The sequence below is a fragment of the Anopheles cruzii genome, chromosome 2 (genome assembly GCF_943734635.1).
Source record: "Anopheles cruzii chromosome 2, idAnoCruzAS_RS32_06, whole genome shotgun sequence".
NCBI classification, from domain to species: domain Eukaryota; kingdom Metazoa; phylum Arthropoda; class Insecta; order Diptera; family Culicidae; genus Anopheles; species Anopheles cruzii.
In genome coordinates this window covers 61,041,827-61,065,414 of record NC_069144.1, presented here as the reverse complement: position 1 = coordinate 61,065,414, position 23,588 = coordinate 61,041,827, and the positions used below count along the sequence as shown (strand labels likewise).

Genomic DNA, 23,588 nt, shown 5'->3' with positions numbered 1-23,588 from the left:
GCAAGAAAGCAACCGTTTTCGTGCGCACCGTGGATAAGCCAGTAAGCTGCACTGATTGGACTCTTTTTATGGCCCCGATTGGAGCGACTATCGGCCGAAGCTGCCCACTGCTGCTATTAGGAGCCCCTTTCGTTTGGAGTCCCACAGGACGCGTGTAGAAGCAAAATTTATGACTCCTTGTTGGTGGTCCTGGAGAGCCCTCGTTGAGTTTCTTCGGCGCGGCGCGGTGTTTCTTGTTTTATGGCCATTATATTTCAATTAAATTCGTTCCAACGCGCAGCCCACGGGCGAGTGTTTTCTGGCCCAAAAAAGGGGCCACATTAACACGAACGTGTGTACGTATGCGTACGATAGGCGCCCCCGGATATCGAGAACGGGAAAGGGTGGCACCGTCGGGTCTCGGGTCACACACGCAACCACTTCCGGCAATCGCCTTTTGCCTTTTTTCGGCCAGTCGAATTTTGATTAATATTGATGGTCAGGTGATTTATTTATGTCAAACTCGCCCCGGATTTTATGACGGCCCAGGCGCGTATTAGGGTGGCTTTCGTCGGTCGGTCGGTCGATCAGTCGGCAGGGCGTGGGTCGAGGCCAGACCATCGACCAAGAAAATTAAAACTTTATAGGAAAAGGAATTTTCGGAAGGGCATTCGGGCATCCTTCGGGCTTTGCTCTGTTGCCTTTCCCTTCGCTAAATCAATTCCGTCTTGATTGCGTTAAGAAGGTTCCCCCTCGGCTCTGGCAGGGGAAGGTCAGTGGTTCGGCCCGGGGGGCCAGTCCGGAAGGGCTATCGATTCGCCGTTCGTCCCAAGGCCTCCCTTACGATTACAATAAATCAGGCGCTGGGGTTTCCGTTCCGTTGGAACCCGCGTTCCCGACCGTAACCTGGTGGTTTCTAACCATTTTATTCGCTTTACATTCACCGAACGTAACTTGAACCCAAACAAGTATTAATTCCTTGTTCTTTCTTTTTATATCATTCATTCAGGTAAGCAAAAGGGCGTCACCAGAGAGGGCTCTCCAGAAGTAGCTGGATCGCCAGATTAACGTATTAGGAACACGCATTATGAGGGGAATTGGAACCGAGTAAGTGCCCTGAACATTATTAGTGGCAGAATCTGGTCGTGCCGCGAGCTCACCGATGTCATGATTCAAGAATGTGTTGTTCAAATTCCTTAATCCTGCACACGTGCTTTGATTGTTCTCCCCCAATAGAAAACCGGTGACAGCAAGAAACAGACGGCGACACCGGCACCTCGCGTTTGGTGCTCATTTCTTGTGACATGATATTTATCGGGTGGGACGGCTAACGACGCTGCGTGTTTGTGCTTCTTCCCGTTTACGTTAAACTGACTTAAACGCGCGCATAACTTTTGTGTACCCGTAGTAACTCGAAGCGAAAGCATTAGACGGACGGAGGAGGAAAAAAATGTCCTACCTACGCCTCGACGGACACGGCGTGAAAGCATTGTTGGGAAAGTGGAAAGTTTGACGGCGGCATTAGACAACTTCGCCGCCGATTCTGCGCGTGATGCGCATAAATCTTGAACGGAAAAATCGCCGTCAAGCCCGTCCGGTAGAATTGACTGTGGGTTACAAATTAAGTGGTCCGTAAAAGAATTGCCGGCCTGCCGGTCTGGCTTCGGTCTTCTATTAGTCACCGGCGCTAACTTGTGTTTAAATTTAGAATGAAAACTTTTGTTTCTGTGCCATAAATTTCACCGGAAAGCCGGTGTCAACCAGCTCCAGAAGTGGATTTCCTGCGGCTTAAACAATTGCCCGTGTGTGTGCCCTTGGCCATGGCTATTAATTGATACGGGCCAGCTTCCAGACCGTCGGCCCTCGATTTACGTCAGCTGGAACCAGATACCCAACCTTTCGGGTTGATATTTCCAAATACTATAAGACCAACCCTTGGGATTGAAAGGGAATCTTTGCGGGATTACGGGCCCGCCTTTTGGGCGTAAAAGGGCTACAAATGTTTATCTTCACTTCATAAAAAAATCACCGTCCGTAAGCCACCGGGGAGCTCGACACACGTAGCGATAGCTCAGTAAACCCATCCCGGCCCGGCGTGGCCACAGAGATGCTCCCCGCAGGGCGATGCTGGGGTTGTTGAATATTTCATCGAATTTCGAAACGGTTGGTGCCGTGCCGTGATTGTTGAAAGTCTGGATTATTGAGGTGAGTAAAATATCAATGTTTCTAGGGGCCATATCGATGAGATAGCGAACCCGGGAGCGGCCGCCAGTGAAGTGTTTGGTAAATAATGAATAAACCCGTTAAAACTTGAACCTCACTTCGTTGGCCATCTGCGCGATCCGTTGGTTCCGGGATGAGCGTGTGCCGCATGCAAATGGGAGCGATTTTATGATTCTCGCATTGAAACAACATTTGAAGGATCTCAAATGATCCAGCCGCTGAGAGGCGTAGGAACGCGATGGGTGATGACACGCGAATCGTGCAAAGTTTCGTCGAAAAAAATCGAAACTATTCACAACTTCGAGTGCTCCGGGGCTGCTGAATGGGGGCACGGATCACGGACCGGGATATGTAGGTCACATGCAATCATTTCAAAGCACATTTCCAGCGCGCCGTGAAAACAGATCGAAAACCACCCGAAAGGCAGGCAGGGCAGGCAAGATGGTGCCAATTGTCTATACAGATCCATTAAATCTTTCATCTTTGTGATGGTCCGCTGAGCGCGAAACGAACGGTTGAAACGGCAAAATCCGTTTCCCGCAAAAGTCAAGACATCCGATTCGCACTTTTCAACCCACCCATCCGTTGTCGTTATCGCATCCGGGGCCTTCTGCCTCGTTCTTGAGTCGGCTCCAGAGTCGGCGACGTCGTTTTTCCGAGGGTTTGCGGAAACTATTGCAAAAATGCGAACAACCCTCGGAGCCTTCTCCGCCGGAAGCACCGGCGCTTCGTGTAACAACACACACACACACGCGCGTCCGTATCTCCCGGGCCGGAATGGGAAAATCTCTCCAATGGCATTTATCCGTTCGTTCAGCTTTCTTATCTGTGATCTGAATTATTGATTCCCCTGAAGCTCTATTGTAGGGCTGCTACCGGGTTGGCCCGCGTGATTGGAACGGCTTAGCTTCGCGTAGCGGGGCCGATTTCCGGTGACACGGAAAGCGGAGCGCCCAGCCCGGCAATTTCATCAAACTTTGAATGATTTTTTAACATATTCAACTTTTGGGAAGACAATAAAAAAACTAGTTCAAAAGTCAGGTACCTAAAGTACCTGCCGCCGGGCCCTTTGGGGCCCTGCAAAATGGCGCTTTCGCAAGCCACTCGTTAGAGCTCTGAGCCGTTAGAATGTGCCTCCTGGCTACACTTCCGTCGATATGCGCATTTTTATGTGACCCCATCTAGCGTGGAGCCTTTACGTGCATGTTAAAATATGCTTTCAATGTCCTCATACTGGCACCACCACGTTACTATATTCCGCTCCTTCTCCTCCGGGGTCGATGTTTTTCTTTCAAACTTGTTTCGTGTTTTGGGACGCTCGTTCCACTCGAGAATAATGATTCTTTATTGAATTGTAATAAGGGCGGCATTAGGAGAATTTATATTCGTTAGCGTTTGCCTCATTGCCCGCACAGAATGCGGCGGGTCCGTAAGGAGTCTGTCGGACCCGACAGCCCGGTCCGGGAGTGCCTTTCGAGATTCGGCAGAAGGAAAGTAATGGCCCCAACGGGGAGATGAAAATGCGGTGCGCTCTCGGAGCACATGATTTATTACCGTGATGGAATTGTATGCGCCACCAGTGTTTATGCTTCCAATGAGCGAACATTATGGAAACGGTTGACGGACGGAGCATTACATTTATGGTTGTGGCCAGAAACCCATATCGTAAGAAGCCGGCGCTTCAAACTATATTGATCCGAATGGGTTCGCCAGTTTTTTGGGGTTCTGTGATGCGTCAAAGCCCTAGCACGACTCAAGCGAATCGGCCCATAAAAGGAGTAAACTCCCTGCAAACATAGAAATTACCCGTTCAGCAATCTGCGACGAACATATTCTCAGCTCAGCACGTTGATGAGCACGTTCGGTAGTAGTTTGCAAAATGTGTTCCGTCCCGAAACCCCAACATTAATGATTGACATGCAAACACCGACCGACGGGTGGACCGCAATTATGGGCGCACTTTTTGTGTGGCTTCGGACCCGGCTTATGATGGCCGGGTCCAACATTCTGAATCTGTGGCCCGAAATCCGGCATCCTTCGGCCCTATGTTTACCGGCCTGCACCAACCTCACCAGTGAAGTTCAGTTCAGTAATATGTATTCAAATGAAGTAAGGTGCCACCTTTCTGGCAGCCGAACCGAGTTTGGGACTTAGTTTTTTGGGGGCACGTGGTTTTTCCGGCGTCCGAGGGGCACCGGTGCCTTTTTCACGAGCCCAAAACATACAGTTCTAAACCGATTTGATCATCACCATCACGGCTCTTATCATTTTTAGTAAGTAAAATTGATGCCAAACCATGTTGAAGCAATAGCATAATGTTGAAAAGTGACAGAGGGCATTAGAGCAATGATGTCGTGCTTTGGCCTGACACGAGAAAAAATGGTAGTTTACTGTGCCGTAAGCCTAACAAAACTGTTTGTAGGACCCTTCGGGGGTCCGTGTCTCTCTGTCACACGCTCCCTTTCCGCCGGCAGACGAGCTGACAAACATCGTCCGGCTTCTCATGGCTCACCCCACCATGCCGGCCGAACCATGAATAAATTCTATCTGTTTGACTCGAGAGCTGAATATTAAGTAGCAGCTTGCGGGTGGCGTCGGTGTGCTCCTTGCCGTCCACCGCCGCCCGGGACGCTTCAATCAGAGAAACCGCCAATGTCACCGCGTTCTGCGAGCCGCCACAACCCGCCGAGTCGCAATCTCTGGTCTATTTGAATAGCAATACGCGATGCGCAGCAGCCTGGCGGGCGGGCCGGTTGCCTTTATTTTATCCAATCTTGCCGGGTGCACCCCGCGATAGAGCCACCTACTGCACCGAGTGTCATGATTATGCTGATGCACAGAGTTGCATCGCGCTTGCCATTAGCCACACAATCATCTCAACTTCAGCCACTGCGGCCGCCGCCTCGTTGCCGTTTGTGGCGAAATCGCAAAAACATTAGTTTATGAAGTGTCGCGGGCGATATGGGAGGCGAAAAATTTATGCGACTTCGCACAGCCCGTAACGTTTACTACTTTTTCGTCACTGCCACTGACAGAAAGTCGTGCTTTGCATGGAAAGACGACGACGGCATTGAAAATTGTTTGTTTCCCTCACAGCCGACGCGGCACAATGGCGTTACAACGCCACGCTTTACAATGGAGCTGGAAAATAAATGGTGTTCTAGACCCGGCCTTCTCAGCATTCGGTAAACTTGAAAAAGCGGCAAGTCGTAGTAAATATTTATCACAACGTACGTCGCATTTCCATGTTGATGAATTCATTTTTATCGATTACGGCTCGGAAGGAAGATTCTCGCGTGTTCTCGCCAGGCAACAATTTCGATGACACTGGATCACTGGACGGGCGATGAGGCGGAGAATCCGATAAAACCGTCTCGAAGACCCCGCCTAGACAAGCCCCGAGACACTTTAGATCTCGCTCGGTCGGTCGGTTGAAACATTAAACGAATACGCGGTGCGTTCGTCTTCGAACGCACACTTTCGTCCCATTTTTGGTCTTAAAGGGCATCACAGCCTGCGCTGATGCGTTCTCGTAAATTGCGGGTAATTTGATCTTTTCCGTCATCTGATGAATCCCTGGGAACAGACATTTTTATGACCGTGTGTCAGCGTGTTGCTCCACCGACCACCGACCGACGGAGCATCGACCGCGTTCGGAGAAACCGGAGAAGCAGCACTCAGCATCTGACCTACGCGAAACCGCACGTTCCGACGTAAATTTCCCTTCCCATCCCGTGCGTGCGTGTGTGTGTACCGCAAGGATTGCTTCATTTCGAGAAAATTGCATAAAATTCACTCAAAAGGAAACCGACTCGCAATCGCCATCGTCGTCGGGACGAGATCCGAATGCTGATTAGGATTGCTTGGGCTTGGGATGGACACAAAATGTCAAACTTGTGCCGGGTTTCCGTTGCGTTCCGCGCTGCGAGGTTTTGCTGCGACACGCAGCATCGAACAGAGGTCAGAGATCCCTCGTATCCTTGCTCCTGAGCTAGTCGATAAACGAGATTCGATGGCCGAGAATCGGGGTGGATTGTCTAAACGGCACCACAGCTACTTGTAGATCCCGACGTTCGGCACAGACGTCATCGTCTTGGGTTGGCTCGGTTTTTGTGCTACATTTTCGTCGTCATTCGCAGTGGCGACTCGGGACGTGTGTCCTCATGCGTTGGGAGTGTAATGGGCATTACGGTTACGGTTGTTAGAGATCGGATCGGTTGACTCGGACCGGATGAGTGCGTTCAACTTGAGCAAAACACATAAATGCAATATTGCACACGCTCGGGAAGGTGGGTATTACTGGAACACTCGCCCGATCCCGGGGCTTCCCGCAACGGAATCCTTTAAATTGGGTGGATCTTCCGAACGTTCGATTCCATAAACAGTCCATTGAATCCGTTCGCTGGCTGGTGATTTATCTACCGCGAATATCGGAGCGAAGCGCTCGTAAAGTTTATAGCTCGTTGCCAGGATGCACTTTTGAAGTTGCAGTCTGCAGGAGACACCGGAGCTATGAAAGGCCAACGTTGAGCGGACGAAAGATGCCGGACTGCTTTCGTGAGGCTATTGTTGGGTGGGTTGAAAGTTTCGCACAAAGCAACGGAAACTTCGTCGTCGTAAAGCAATTAACAATCTTGAAGCAAAATAAAGTTATAATATTATTTTCAATAAACGGGTTTGCGTCACCTTGGGTCGCACCTTCGGGGGCAAAATTCTTGTCACGATTCCTCACCGGGGAACCAGGATGAAATTTCATGGGCAACCTTCGGCCATAGTACCTGCTTCGTGCAAAGTGTGTTTGTACTTTTCTCCAGGCCTTCAACCGGCACACCGAGACCAGCGCACCACCGGCGCACCAAGTGGTCCACAGCCCCATGGACGAGATTTATGCGGAATTAAAACTCTGCAGTGGTAATAAGCACGTTTCAATTACACTCCCACATGGCCGCCCGGGGGCGAGAATGAGAAAGAGAGAGACACTCGGTGTCGGTGTCTAATCAGAGTTAAACTGTCCACTTCCGGATGCTTTCCGGGTTTCCAGGCTAAAGGGGGGTCGTAAAATCGATCGGATCGCTGCGCATAGGGCTGCGCGTACTTTCTGCCGCAGACCTACGCAAGACACGCTAATTAATTTTCATTCTGAACTCAAAACTGGCCCTCGTTCCTTTCTCGAAGTCGGCAGGGCGCAGTCTATCGATGGCCAATTATCATCTCGACTGCAACCCGGCCCGGACCCGGAGAACCGGCCCGTGCTCGGTATATAATCAGAACACACGGGAACGGCATGCGTTACATGCGACCAGTTGGCCTCCCCGTATGCCTGTGTGAGGGTTCTGATGGGAAAACTGGCAAGCGAAAAACAATTTTCCGATCGATGGATAATTACCTGTTAGGTTAGGCTAATGATCAGTTCCTGTCGGGTGCATGCTCCACATATGTTCCGGCGCACGAACCGGCGTCGGTAGGGTGGAATGATTTTGTGTTTTTCCGTCCGCTACGTCCGCTCATGGCCTAACCCCGTATGGAGTCGGTCGGTCGGTCGGTCGGTGGAGAAAAAGTTTAATTGAGTTTCAGCAGGTTCCAGGGAGCGCGTTGTCTTCACCTTGATGATGTCAGTAATTTCTTTCCGTTCGACCCGCGCGCCAAGTATGTTGTTTACTTTATCGATATCGGAAAAACTCTGGTCAGTTACACAGCTCCTGGTTCTCTGTGGTGTTTCTGGTTCGGCGGCGGTAAAAACGGTTGATTAATTTGATAATTCAAAGGGAAGCTAATCGGGCCAAAACAAACCAATATGTTCGGAGTTCGGAGGAGGGTTAGAGAATTAGTTTGGTAACAAAAGGTCCGGAAAGCGATGCTATCAGTTGATGGGAAACGGCTCTCGACTCGACTGCCTTAAACTAGTTTGCGAAGTAATGGCTTATTTCGCTTCCTGGGGGCAGAAGAAAAGAACACAGCACTCAAGCGCACTCCAGACACTCGCTGCTGAAGGGAAAATAAATAAATGTCGCTCGCAAGTGGTGCTTGATGAATACGTTCAAGGGGCGTCAAAGGTTCGGAGGGCCCTCGTCGTACAATTTCATAATTCCATTCTGACGCCTCGCCTCTCCCTGGGGCGCTGCGTCACAGAATGATGGAAAACTTTGGCCGCCCTCTTCCCCCGCGTAGTTGCCGACACTTTAAGCCCTCCGGCGGGCAAGACCCGCGGTAGTCTTGGCATTTGTTTCCTGCCTTTCTTGCTCGAAAACGACCCAAAAGAACGCCTAATCATGGTCAGAGGGCTACGCTTATCTTGAAGCCCCCCCCACCGTCTTATCATTCGCTCGCCGAGCGACTAATAAGGGCGGCTTGCAGCGTGCGGCACTCCATAAAACACTCATCACGTCATACTTCATACAACAAAATTGGTTGGCCCCGAAACGAACGGAAGCGTAGCCAAAAAAATAAAACTCCGGCAGCTCGAGCTCCCCGATCGGTTTCCTGTTGTCGTGCGGTCGATTCACCTTAAAGAGGCCGCTCGGTCGCGCGAAGGACTTCCAGCTCGAGAAGCATAAACAGAAGAACAACAGAAAATGCGGACGCGGAATTCTAAGCACAGCTATGAGCCTGGCTGGCTTCGAAACTTTCCAAATCTGGCCGCCCCGCGCTGACTGATGGTAGTAATAGTCGTTTCGGGGGGCGGCAGTAGTCGGCCCCGCAGAAAGCGACCAGGCGCCTCCATTAGGATGGGGATACGTACGCTCGCTCGCAATTATATGCCGAAACCGAAGACATCGGTGCGGAAAGCAGATGCCGGAGCTTCACAGCAACAGGATCCTCGATACACCGAGCGGGCTGCCTCAAGGAGCGTTTTCACCAGAGTGGGTCCTTTCTTTCCGATGCTCGGGGACGCTTTCACAAAAGTTGCCCCCCTCCCCGCGGCGGCCCTTTCAGCCGAGTTCCGAGTGGTTTTGTTCGCGTGATGTGGGCGCGACAGAGGACACCGACAGAGGATGCCGAGCAGTGAAGAAAGTGCTTGCTGGCAGCAGCTGCGGCATGCTTTATGCCCCCGGCAGCAGCAGCGGCACCAGATGTGAATTCCTTACAGCCTTACGCGGCCTTTTCGCCGAATAACCTCGCAGTCAGCCATTTTCTTCCGGGGGGCCGCCAATGGGGTATCTTCTCGGAAAAGGGCGTACACAAAATTTTCATTTTCGCACGGTTTTCAGGAGACAATTTCTCAAAGCCGTGGGTCCCAAATTACGATGGGTCCCAGTAGAATATGCTTGGCGGCCTCCGGCTTTGATGTCCTCCCGGTGCTGGCTCATGCGTCACAGTTGCGGCCCGTTTCGTTGCGGGTTCGCAGTGCGGGTGTTATTTATCACGGCTACAGGCTGCGCTGCGACGGAACGGTTCAATGATGATGGTCACAAAATTACACTCGGTCACCGGTCTCGGCTGGGCGCTCCGGGATTGGAGAATTGTCTTCAAATAGTTAGCCGAGTTAATGGACCAGAAGGTTTCTTCGGAACGCGGCACACATTCGTTTCAGTTGTAGGATTTAAGGGGATAAGGCTTTCGGTATGATTATTTCGGCCGTCAGAAGCATAAGTTGGATAAATGAGAATTTAAATTACTTTAATTATTTATAGCAATAATCACACAACATACGAGCGGTACGGAGCAAAGCTATAAACTGGTTGCTGCATGGCGAGAGTAGATAAAAAAGTAATGTCAACCTAAACCTGGCCGGCGAGTTAATTACCATACTCCGGCGAGACTCAACGGAACATTGCCGGCACCGGGAGCACTGCACTTGAGAACATGAAAAGGCGGTCGAGAATAAAGCGCGCCGTGTTGCTGTTGAATTATGTGTCAAGTATCGAGAAGGAGGCCACCAACCAACCCGGGGGATCGTGCACTTGAGCAGGGATCCCCTAATTAGACGCTGACCAAGGTTGCGACAGTCGGCGGTAGTGATCCCTCGTGACATTGAAATGGGTAGCGTACTCTTCGGTCTCATATGTGGCGTCGTCGTCAAGGAAGCGATGGTTTTATGTCACACACTCACCTGCTCGCCTGCCTCGATTGCGCGGTTCATAAAATCGCTCTCAAACACAGTGAGGTATAAACACTGAGTACGAGTTATTGTACCGGAAGCGAATAAACTTCCGGCAAATTCGTCGTTCACAAGAAAGCGCTTCTCTCGCATGCTGTAAGCGCCTCGGGGCGGGTGCTACTTTATGTCATTACACCCGGCGCAACCGGCGGAGCGTATGTTTCGCGATTATGCAAAGTTATCGGGCCACGTAACGTCGGTCCTTTCTGGTCGCGATTCCACGCGATGTTTTTCGCCGCGCTCGGTAGCTTCACTTTTTTCCACTTCTACAGCTCAATTGCCCAAAACAATATGTGCGTGTCGTGCCAGCAACGTGTTCGCGCCACAGGAGTCAGATGATGAGGTTAATTTTATTGTCATTAATTTAATTTAATTCCACCATCACTCAGCGGTCCCCGTGCCCGTGCTGCACCTTTGGTGCGTGTCGAGGAGACACTTTTCATTACCGAACCGGTCCACCGGAAGCGGGAAGATTAATGGTTGCATGTGAACCGGCGACCACGGATCCATGTTGGATATTGGTTAGTGCAATCATGTAAAGCACTCATGCTCGGCCAGCAGTGAAACAATTCAATTCGCGGGTGCAGCAGCGACCGGGGGAAACGCATTTTACAGCGCGTTTCATCTTACATGGCGTTTAACATGATTGCCCAGCGGTGCCAATATTGGACCAGTGCAATTGTTGAAACTTTAACCCATTTATCAAACCGACACCCGGGCCAATGGTTCGTTTTCCACAGAGAAGCTATCGAAAGGATGCAATTTCACGTTTCGCGATTCCCACAAACATTACTCCAGCGCCGGCATTTGAGAGTTAAGAAATGCTTAACCTTCCCGGAAATCATCCATTAGCCGTATTTTAAGCCCCGGTTGGCCGAGTGACTGACTGGCCAGTAAGCGCGCGAAGGCCACTTTCTGGTAACCCTGTCAATTAAAATGAACCAACAACGTGTCACGAAACACGATCCGAAAGTCCTTCGGCTGCCGGACTCCGCCGGTCGCCGCCGGTACCGTCTGCGCTGATAGAGACGAGAGCGTCGGAAAATGCGACGGTTTTCCCAACCCAAGCGGGGCGGGAGAGTTTTCGGTTGCCAGCCGTCACGGATGGATGGTTCTCTTCAGCTGAGACCCAACTAAAAATAACTCTCTCGAAACGGTTGATGACATTTTCGAGTCGATAGAAAATTTAAAACACTCCTCAGAAGAGGGCGCTTCGCGCAGCGGAAGCCAGCCACAACACGTCTCAGCTGTCTCCCCTGTTCGGGTGCGCCTTTGAACTGACTCATTGAACTCCTGTGGGTCCTGGGACGGGATATTTTTTCGGCTCGGCCCGAATATTATTCGTTCCACACTGTGTCGCTGTCCAACTCACGGCACTGCCACGATGACAGGTCTGGCGTGGCGACATAAATTTCCTCCACACCACGGAATTCCACACGGCCACCCTCGGCCCACGCGGTTTCACCTTCGTCTTAACCTTCGCCCAACAATCGAGGCATTAGATGAGCGGTCATTTATCATCATTAATCACACCCTTCGTGTTGGAGAATTTTCTTCAACCCGCGGCCGAAGGGCCGGGAGTTGCGCTGCAAATTGTTATCGGGATAGCGATGCACCAACACCAGCTCAGGACGCAGGTCTCTGGAGCGGTTGTAAGGTCCTTTCCATGCTCGATGCGCCGATTCGCGTTCCTCACCTCCCACTTGCGTATGCTCGCGCGTGTTCAGGTTTTGCAGCGCAGGACCTTTCCGTCGCCAGCGTGGCAGTAATTGGCGATTAATGTCGCACAGCTGTCGTTTCCGATGAGGCTTGAAGAGGCTCGGGGTCTCTCGGTACACTCTCTGTCGAGCAGATGGTGTCCCCGGTGGTCGAAGTACGGTCGAAGCACTGCTAATGGTCCGTTACTGTGCCCGTGGTCGGTGACTGAGGTCGCAGTTCGAATGGCGATCCCTTCGTGCTGGCGGTCAGGGCGCTACTCATCAGCGTTGTCAACCTGAAGACATACATTTGTCACATACATTTTTAATCGAACACACGTTGACTTTGCGTGTGCAACCCTTCCACCGGTAAAGGCCACGCCAGTTCTGGCGTGTCTCGTAACTCCCTTTATCGAGAGGCCCTCGGCCGAGGTGTTGCCCCATTAAATTGGCCATTTGGGGACAATAGAAAATTTATACCATTCACGATAGCATCATTAGGCGACCCGCTGTCCCGGTGTCCTGCGGTCCGGCCGACGCCACACGCATGCGGGCCGCATCGTAGCGTATTTGTGGCCTCGGCGTGTGGGACGCGGTTTGGGGGAATAGATAAACGAATGGCTCGGATTAAACTTTCATTAATGGCTTGACGCCAGTTCCGGGCCCCCGGTGGTCCCAACGGCCATTTATGGGATGGCTTTTTTATCGTTGTCAATCCTGGGGTGGGTGAGCGATTGATATGGACGCCGGGACGTTGTTTTGGTTTTATGCAAAGTTCGGATTAGGTTTTTGTGACAAAATTACGATCCCTGGTTGCCCTTGTGTGGCCCATTCTAACCGAGAGTAAAATCAAACGCACTTTTCAAATGTTACGAGCGGCCTTCTTTCGGCTGATTAATGATGATCAATCGGTGCTGAGTGATCGCTTTTCACAAAACGGAAAACGGGGTTGGTCTTCCTTTGCAACAATTTCTCTCCTCAAACATTGGAACATAAATATTGCCCACAAACTTCCCGCTCGCCATGGATAATTCGTCAAACGACCCGATGCCGCTGCTGCCGAAGAGTTAGGGCTGAGTAAAGTTTTTCTCTCGAATCTATTTTCGGCCGACGGTGACATTTTGTTTGCCACTAGAATTGGTGCAATGGGCGCCGAAATAGAACAAACCCGCCGAGCGCCGAGTGTGGAAATTGGTTCCGAGGATCAATTGTGATGGGAAAACCGAGGGCCGGGTTCCCGGCTTTGACGAAGGTTGGCAGCTAGCAAGATTGATCGGCCAGGCCGTTGCTACTTTTTCGACAAGTTTATTGGAAGAGAATGAGCCACTTCATTGTGATCGTTTCTTTTTTAAATCGAAGCTTCTCCTCTTTTTCGCAGGTAAGACATTGTGTTTTCAATGATGACGATGATAATGATATCAACATGATTGTTTGAGTGAGTAAACCTGCGGAAAATTGTTGAAAACTATTCAGAGAACACCAAAATCCAGTTATGATCCATCAGTATCCTTTCGAAAAACGATTAACGTTACACTATTTCAAAGTGCTTTTGAAAAAAACCATCTTTTCAATTGTAATCCTCAAACAGTCCTTCGTGATGGATTCTGTTGGCAAAAAGTGCCCGAAGCTGATCAAACATGGGCCAACCATCGAATCATTGTTCGCGAACACACGCGAACCGTTCGTGGATCCGACCGACGGATGCTCCTTTTTATCGGTACCGGAAATGATTTCATGGACGCCAAGCACCTATCAGCGATTGGATCGAACAGATTTGATTTCCCGCTGTTGGTGTTCTCGTGTGTGGACCGTGGCCTTGGTCCTGGTATTGCATTGACGATTTCGCTGGAATTGATAGGCAAAACTCATCAAATTTTGAAAATTTTACCAATGAAAGTATCTAAGTATGTTCGTAGCTTACTCGGATCCAGCTATCCAGGTTAAGCTTTGCGAAAGGATAACTTTGCGCTGGAATGGCGGATGAGAGTTTTGGCCACCTCGGATCATCTCGGAATGTTGCCTGAGGCTATCAGAAGCCGAAAAATCGACAAAGCCGTATGCTGTGGGTTATAAATAGTTCACTGAACACACCAGCTAGCTAGTTAATGAATTTGGAAACTATCCTGTGGGTTTCAAAAACTGCAACCTGGTGACAAACTTGCCGGAGAACTGTGGCGGCCCAAGACGTTGATTATCGGTGCTACGTACGGTGCTGCAGTCGGCAGACCGTGGCACGTCACCGTCCATCAGATCCGAGACCAGCCAGCTAATGGCTGGTTCGACTGACTGGCTTGACGCACCGCGAGATGCATTAGCGAAGGCCACAAATCGCTTAACGATTCGCGATTCGGTGCGCGGTTTCGGCGGTCCTCGATCCTCGATAGGGGAAAGAGCAGGTATTTATAGACAACCTGAAGCCGCGGGACGCGCGCACTGAGCCCGCTGTGAACCATCATCAGCTGCGTTTTGTAGTGAAATACGGACACACTTTGTGCGGAATTTGTTGGCAGCGTTTCCATCGATCGCTGCGCGCAGGGCCTCTGAAGACGCTCGCAAATCGAATCGAGCCGCACGGTTTAATTGTATGATTTAGCAACATTGGCATAGTTCGAGACCCAAGAGCGGAATTCCGACGCACCCCGTCAGAGCGGAAGCTACTACTTCCAGACTATTTCTGTACGCGACCCCGAGAAACCCGAGCGATTCGTATTAGAATCAATCTGAAAAGTCCCCCGTTTTGGGTATCAAAACGTCAACCCAAACCGGCAAATTAACTTCCAATTTTGGTCAGTCCAGTGGCAGACCGTTAGACCGTTCCATCATCGTTCGGTTTGCCCGCAATGCGTGTCCGGTGCAGTACCTGGACCGGACCCGGAGCGTTTGCATAGTCTGCGGTTCTTCTGGTCGTTGGCGGCGGTCGGTTTAGATTGGACCGTTTTGCGACACTCGACACTGCGACCGACCACCGGACCGCCGTTACTAGGGCCGATAAGATTAGATTAGGCTGCGTAGTTTAGGAACGGTCCGCGGTCCCGAAAATACCTCGTGGAACCTCGTGGCATACGTGCCAACCTTCGGTGCGTCATGTGAGCAGAAAAGGTGCGCCCTGTGGGGGGATTTTAAAGGTAGGCTAAAGTCCGCAGCAGCATGGCATGGAGATGGCCAAAAACCATGGCCAAAAAATGGAAACTCCCTCCCGCCCTCCGGTGGCATGTGTTTTATGTCGCCGCTAAGGCAATTATTAAGATTTTCCACTCGCAGACTTCGCAGACCGGTGGCGCGTCTGCCAAAACGCCAAACGCGATGATAGTTTTGAGTCAGCTGCAGTATTTTTATCTAGTCGTTCCCCGTTCCCTGGTGCGGCCTCTCCCCGCGGCGCGCTTCGGGCGTCTATTTGGCGCTCTGTCTTTCATGTTTGATTTGTTTATTTCTCGAAGATGTCATGTGACGCGAACGTTTAGATGGATAAATATTTGAACCCGTGACTAGCGACGGCAGCGGCGACCACACCACGTGTTTACGGTGCCATGACTCGCGGCTGTGCTCGCTTCATTACTCGGGCCACTATGGTTGGACTGAAGGTTGCGGATGGAATCTGTTTTGGATAAAGTGAGTAAGCGCCACTGATCCAATTAAAATATTTAAACTCTTTCAATTTTCATCGCAAAAGTTTGCATCTAGATTAGCCAGCACTTTCCCGGCGGCGTTGTTTCGAAACAAAACAAAAACATTGGATTAGAAAATTTCATCTTCACCGTCGGACGGGCCAAGAAAAATGGGCAACATTAATCTCCGCGCGTCGAAAGTTGGTTCAGCGTGTCTTGGTCGGCGGCGTGTCAGGGTGGTAATAATTTTCCGCCGTCCCGACCGACCGGTTTCCCAGGTGCCATGAGTCATCAGTAAAACGGCTACCGGAAAAGAGCTTCCAGTAACATCTGGCCCCCGGGACGACGGGCCCGGGAGTGACGCACATTTACTTCGGAGCGAGAGCGAGTTCCAAAGTTCCGGGCGGAGCGGTCCTGTTTTTTGCGGCCCCCTACGATCAGTTGACGCAGTGACGTAGACGTTTTACGCTAGGACCTCGCGCCTTACGCCGTTCTAGCCCGTGCTTCGATAGCGACAGAACAGACCAAATCGGCCCATGACGTCATTGGGTGGGCTTTCGGCCCCCCCGAGCCCGAGCCCCGCTCGCGTTGCATTATTAAAGTCAGGCAGTTCTCTGGCCTGTAAACGTAATGTGGTTGATTATGGTTATGTTTGTGAAACTCCTAGCGTGCGTGCCTGTGTGTGTGTGTGTGTCGAGACACGAGTCGAGAGCAATTTGGTCCCTAAATGTTCTTTACATTTGACCCGCTCACGACGGACCACCCCCTTGATGGGGGGGGGGGGGGGTCTCACTGGCCACAGGGGCACCGTTTTCCTTGACCTTAGTGTCTCGTGTTCTGACACTTCTTTTATTTCCGTAGGCTTTCGGTTCGCCACAGTCAGAACATTGTAAAACGGGCGATGTATATAGAAAAAGAGATAGAAAATAGAAAGAAAGAGAGAGAGAGTGAGAGAAAAGCAGCAAAAACATCGATTGAGGGAAAAGCTTTGCCATTCGGCGCCCCGCAATGTCCTCTTCAGCAATGTAAGCTTCGAATACAATGTCCTCAGTACATTGCGTTGCGATGGTGTGAGTGCCACCCGGAGTGTAGTGTCCTGGTCGCTTACTCCCACGCAAACAAAACCAGCATGGGCCTCAGGAGAATCTACTAGACTCTGGCACTGGTCCAAAACTCTCTCCACGGCCCTTAGAACCAGAAGTCCAACGGCGTGCTCGGCGTAGACTGTTGGTCGTCACGAACACAAACGCCTTGTGAGTGTCGGGACACTCACCAACACACGGAATGGAACTCATTTCCCAGGATGAGAACGAAATTCGCACTCTCTCGCAACGCATGCGTACTACGATCAGCGCTCGGTGGGGAAGGAAAATTCGGCGAAAAATTCGAGCAGTTTGAGTTCCGTTTGTTTTGACAGCACTTTGGGCTGTCATTTGACGCTTGGCCGTTTGCTTTTGGCGGCAAAACAATTATTCTTTTCAGACACAATTGCCTATTGGTCAGTATGGGGACATGGGAACGTTCAAACGACCGTTGCTGTTGGTTACTAAGTGTGGGTAGGCCTTGAAACGAATCTAATCTGGCCTATCATGTGACGCGCTGTTTGAGGTTCAAATTTCGCCAATTCTCACCCGATCCTAACCTTTGGGTGGCCATGCTTTTTAGAGAGGCCAATTGTTGCGGTCTGCTGCTGTGCAGGTAAAGTAAACAACTTCGAAAAGCTTCCTCTCTCTCATCAGCTCGCACGGTGATGTTAAGTCATTCGACCAACCTCACTTTGGTCGCCCCGTGACCTGGCAACGGGTTGCTGTCTGCAGTTGCTAGGCGCTAGGCGCGTTCGTTGGAGGCTCGACTCCAGTTGACGTCTTCGGCGCAGCATCCTGCCGGTCATCGTTTCGTCATCGAACGATAGACACGCAATAAGGTGAAGCACGGCCGCGGGATATGCTTCACCAGTGTCCAGTTGGACATCACGTGTATTGTATACTACGGAAGCATCGCCATTTCTGGTATGCTTGGTTTGAAGTTTTGTGAACTTCTTATCGCGCTGTGGCGATAATTTCGGGTGTCGGATGACGGTCGGCCTTGGATGGTACACTCTCCGGCCACTGGCTTCAGGGTTCGTGCTCCGGTCTGGAGGTTACGAGTACCGTTCAAGGGTGACGCAAATGTTCGACACGCATACATCAGTTCCATTCAGCGCATGATTTCGATTAGAAAAGACCATCAAAGTGGCAACAAGACGTAGCGCCGATTGATAAGCGCCCAAAAGTGACGGATGCGGTTCGTCGTGGCGCTATCGCAACCGACTAACCCCCCGATCCGCGTTCTCGAACGGAAAAATTCATCCGAGTCTCGAACGCGAATGTCGAACACGAACGACGCTATTATGGTTGTCGAATCGAGAAGCTCCGAGTGCTAAATGTGCTAAAATGTGCTAAAAAGCTTAAATGTGAAAGCTTTTCAAGCTCTTTGAGTACGAACTGTCATTTCTTGTGCATTTTTGTAAACATTGCACACACAGATACACATACACAGATAGCAGATCAGCTGTGCGTGCGATTCTTGCTATTATATTTTTGAAATTTTTAGATGTGTAAAAGGTTGTAACTCGAAATATTGTAAGCTGGCGGATCACCGAGATCACGAGTACAAGTTCGCGCACGAAATAGCGAACGAAATGCGCGACGGCTTGTGCGGTTAGTCCCGGGTCGCACAGCGAATTCGGCTGCTAGCTGGTCCCGTTCTCCAACGCGATGAAAGTGATCGGTGATCGGCAAGCAACGTTCGGATTCGGTGCGGCTCTGTCGCCGGCCATAATAACGAGACACTTGTTGGTTCAACGTTTACGCGTTTACAATAACGCGTTCTCGGTGTACATGATTATTTGTTCTTGTTGTACACCAATGTGTGAGCCACTGAGTTCCCTATCTATCTATCTATCTATCTATTGGTGGCGCGAACGCCCGATTCGGGCTATGGCCGCTTGTATCGAGACCCTCCAGACCCTACTGCCCTGCCTCTCCAGTCTGCTACACCGAGCAGGTCCTCGCTGGCCTTACGGACGCTGTCCTCCCATCGGGCTCTTGGCCTACCGACTGGTCTCCTGCCGTGTACCGTTCCCAATAACGTTTTCTTTGGTAGCCTTGTTTCGTTCATCCGTATAATGTGGCCCGCCCATTGCAATTTTTGTTTCTTTATCATGGTGGAGACCTCTGGGTCATCGAACACTGCATAGATTTCACTATTATGCCTGATCCTCCAGTGCTCTCCATCCTTCACTGGGCCTAGTATCCTTCTGAGGATCTTTCTCTCAAAGGCATTAATTTTGTTTTCTTGGGACTGGGTTAGGACCCTGAGTTCCCTATCCTATTTGCTGTAGAGCAGGCTCTTAGTTAGGCAGACCTACTTTGGACTAGCGACAGTGCCAGTAAAAGAACTGAAAATACTAAGATTCTTCGCAAAATATTGCGATGTAAATTTGACAAATTGAATTTTTCATCACCAAAATACAAACTATCTTTGAAAATATCAATATCTTTGCACGGCGCAGCATAAACAATACAAAATAATTGATAAAATGAAAGACATCCTAACGGAACGGCTCTTTCCGTTGCAAAAAGTTGTCGGAAGCCGGATTGTCGAATTCGAGTTTCCGTTCGAGAACCATAATACCGATTGTCGAACGGAAAAGTTCATTCAGTTGAAAGCTTTCAACAGAAAGCGTTCATCCAGTTGAAGATTTCCGTTCGAGAGCTCGAACGGGCGAGTGGATAACCAAATGAACACAGATGAATACAGATGACCGTTCGACGACTCGAATCGAGAACCATAATAGGGCTGTAAGTCGCGCAAATTCGTACCAGTAAATTCACTTGGAACGCACGGAGAACCTTGAGACTGGAATGCAATTGTTGCTTACAGGTGGTGGTTTTGGCCAGTTTCAGCATGACTCGTTCACCCCGGAATGGGATGAGATGGTAGATTGTGTTCGTTGTGGCCAACCGGGTTTCTGCACATGTCACGTATACACCATAAATAATGGCAAGGTGTGGCCAAAATATCATGTTATCACCGATACCGGGGAGTGCGTTTTGCAGCGAAACCGATAATTCCACCTTCGGAACGTCGAAAGAAGCTCAAATCGAACTGCAATTAAGTCCCTTGCGTTGTTACCTTGGGCCAAACATAGATAGATGGCTTGTGGCTTCGGAAATGGTAAATTGCCTTACATGGTTCGACACTCACCAAAGGGGCTCTGCTTCGCCAACGACAGATCAAAGTACAGCGAACAGAAGAGCAAGAAAAGATTTAAAAGAAATAGCAGCACATAAAGGAAAAAGTATTCCGCTGTTTTTCTATGAAGGGGTTTCCACCAATTTTTCCTCTGGGAAAACGGGTCATTGACTGTGGAAAAACAAACAACAAACGTTGGCCATGGCAAACTCGTACGAAGCACTTTCTTCGATGAAAGTTGAAGGCCACCGACAAAAGTTTGGTGTACGTTCGAAAGTGGGGATTGATCCATTTTCCGATGGTCGGATTTTCCTCCCATAACCTCAAAAGTATCGAGGGTTGGAACGAGGAATCACGTGGCACACCAGGTAGTCCTGCGAGCACTCATCGCCCACACGTCACGTGTCCTGCCAAGGACGAGGGATTGATGGATTCTGCCTCCGACTCCGTGAAATGTGAAACCGATTTTCAAACCGAATCTCTACACCCAGTGGGGTTGTGTCTCGGCTAACAGATAATGTGCGCTAGATGGCGCTAGTTACGCGCCTTGTTAATGAGGAAAAGAGATGGGAAATCGATCTGTCCGGTTCAGTGTGTGCGTGTTTCATCATGCGTGACGTCACAAATACTTTAACAGAAAAAAAACAAAAAACGTAAACTTTTACCCTTTACTGTGAAATGGTTAAGAGCCATCTATTGAGAAAAAATCGAACTAATCTCATTCAAGTCACTCGCAAATAATCCGCCAGATGACGCGCACCAACACTCCGGCACTCCGGTGATTGCGAACGAGAGAGACAGCGAAGAACGAGAGAGACAGCAGAACTTTCGTGGCGCACGTGTTCGGAAAACGTGACCGGGCAATGTGCCCTGGGGTGGGGTGGCCCAGCAGCGGCCCAGCAACCTCTACCACCTAAGCCAGGCAAGAACCGAGAGACACAACATTCGGCAGAGAGAGAGAAAGGGGGGCCGGATGCGTGCGATTTTCGTTGCCGGACGACACTTGAGAGCGTCACCACCACCGCCGTTCGATTGATTGCCGGCCGGGGACGGGTGGTCAGAGCGCGCGCCCGGGGGGGGTTGAGCGGAATTGGATGTAAACAAAACCATAGCCACCGCGGTGACCGGCAAACAGCAAACCGCAAAAATAAGCCGCTGTCCGGTGGTCGGCAGAACGAGAACGGTTCAGGTTTTGGATGCGGAGGACGAACACAGAGAGGGATGGCCCCGTTTATGTTGTGGCCACTGGCGGCGGCCCAAGATGTCCGGGCGCGGAACGTGCGGATTTGAAATTCAGAGCGAAGTCTGGAACAGTCTGCGTCTGCCTTCTAAGACCGCGCCGCGCGGATGCAACGGGATGCAACGGGATGCACCATGGCCCCCCGGGGTGGTGGTGCGACGGATGGCGCGCGCGCCCGCGATTAGATGGGGTGAGAAAAAGATTAAATTCATCAGACGCAAAGGCGAGACCCGGCGAGGCGAATCGGACCACACGTTGCACGCCATGGTGCATGTGTTGCGCTGCGACGGGACGACGGCATTTGCAATGCATCGGATGCACATTTTGATGGCCCCGCGTCGGCCGGCCGCAAACACGGCACACGCGGCATCCGAATCCGGACGAATCCGAATTATTAAAACACTTTTCCTTGTCTTGTCTCGTTTCAGGTAAGTCTCAACTTTGAGAAAGGAAGCTCCAAAGTTCCGAAACGAGTGCCAAAGTGTCCGTGTGTCCGTGTGCCCATGTGTGTGTGTGTGAGTACTAAAACTACGTAACACCAATTTAGTGCATTTTCCAGCGGAAGTCGCGCTCCAAAAGTCATTCGAAAGGCTTGTGGTAAGTGGTAAGGTTTGCTCCTGGAGCAACGGAGCAGGAGCTCGCGACTCAGCTTCTTAATTAAAACCAACGAAAACGTAACACGCATTAGTTGCCCGATATTTGCGCCTCACAATTGACACTCTACAAGTAAAGTTGCATACATGGCCTAATAGCTTCCCAAAATATCGTGGGACGCCCCGACTGACGCTTGTCTGCAATTGTCGCATTTTCTAATTGTGGTTCCAAACTTGTCTTTCGCCCGGGACTTTGGGGTGAAATTGATCCTTCCGAGCCCAAGCAACCAGTGCCTTCAACGCCCCCCACATTCCTTCGTCTCCCCTTTTGAAAAGGACATTGCGTTCGACAGGATTCGTGCGGCTGCGACTGTCAGGCCACGCTCGCTCGCTCGCTTGCTGATGAATTGGACTCCTCACCCACCGGGTCCCATTAACCTGGCATTCCCTGACATTTCGATGAAAACGGATTCAGGCACGTTGCAGCGAGCACCCCTGCCGCCCTCATTGTGAGACGCAGCGGCGGCGGCGGCGGTGGGCGGCGGGATAATCGGGTGGTAAAAAAATGAATATAAATTTGCCGGCAACAAATCGCACCGCGCCGCGCGGGTCGACGGGGAACCGCGGGTTGGGCGGGAAAAACATGGAGTGCCACGTGCGCCTCGCATATATATATAAATATATATTTATTTTGCGCTTGATAATACAGTCCCACACTCACACACAGACACAGGTCGTTCGGTCTCTTTCCGCCCTGCACTCCGGGAGCGCATCGCGGAGTGCCTTCCGCGTGACACGAACAGGGTGGCCAGGAGAGGGTGGCCGCATCCCCGTTGCCACTCTCCTCCCCCGGGGGGGGGTGAATTGCACCCCGATGGAGACGGATGGTGGCCTATAGCGCAGAAAGTCTAGCTGTGGCCGAGAGTGTCTAGAGTCACCGGAGTCGCGTCTGACTAACGTGACCCAGCGTCGTGTTCGCTCGCTCTCTGTCTCTGTCTCGCTCTGTCTGTCTGTCTGTCCGACGGCGGCGCACCGGTGAACCGACCGGGCGGCGGCAGTCGGACTTCGAAGCCATTCGAGACACACGGCGCGCTCGGTTCGCTCGAATTTGCATCTCGCTCCCGGTGGCGTGCGGTGGTGTGCGTTTCGGGTGGGTTCCGTCGTTCCCTACAGAGCTGCTACAGGTGCTAGAGGTGCCACTCCACCTCCCAGCCCCTTCCTAAAGCCCAAGTGGCCCAAAAGGAAGCCCAAGGAATATTCTGCTCCTGGTCCTTCTGGCGACGGCGTCGTTCGTGGCACGAGGCAGCGCAGCTCGTTATAATGTGAATGGAAGTATGCACAGAGAGAGGATATCCCCCCTCTTGGGTGGACTCACATGCGAACCAGCATGATCGCCTTTTGGTCCTGACGTCCTGACGCCGACCTACCAGCCGGAAACGTGTTCGTGAGGCCTTCCGCTCCCGCGTCACGTTGCAAGTGGCGTCTCGGAAGCCCGCGCGGCCGACCGATCGCTGCCAGTTCCGCTTTGGACGCGTTCGCAGACGGTTGCCCGTGTGGTTTGTGTCCTTTCTACCAGAGTCGGTGGTCGGAAAATTCCCGGCCGGCTAAAGTGTGCCCTAAAAGTGAATCTCGAGGTTTAAGGCTTTGGAAATAGTTGAACTGGAAGGTGGAAGCAAGAACCAATCAACAAGTGTGTAAGTAATATCTGCATTGCTTCGGTGAATGAGGCGACAGAATCTACGCTTGGTGAGCCGTGAAGAAAACCGCGCGTGACAGTGACCGTAAGTGAGTGAGTTCCACTGAACAGTGATTTGGACATTCGCCAAGGATCTTGGAACCGTAAGATGAGCACCATTGACCGTTGTCTGTCGTGCGATTGGCACCACGCTATGCAATTGTGGTTCGACGAGCCCATAC

The 23,588-nt window shown here is 51.1% G+C and overlaps 1 protein-coding gene across 5 annotated transcripts in view; it reads left to right on the top strand.

Moving 5' to 3' along the window:
• LOC128268828 (thyrotroph embryonic factor) overlaps window positions 1–23,588 on the top strand; it is an 84,789-nt gene that overhangs the window by 29,338 nt on the left and 31,863 nt on the right. For 2 of the 5 annotated variants that reach the window (XM_053006086.1, XM_053006085.1), the window contains exons 2-4: window positions 6–14; window positions 3,916–3,929; window positions 14,886–14,903. The exons of the other annotated variants lie outside the window; for them this stretch is intronic. In XM_053006086.1, coding sequence (XP_052862046.1) covers window positions 6–14; window positions 3,916–3,929; window positions 14,886–14,903 — 41 coding nt within the window. The remainder of the gene's footprint in view (window positions 1–5; window positions 15–3,915; window positions 3,930–14,885; window positions 14,904–23,588) is intronic. 5 annotated transcript variants of the gene reach the window in all.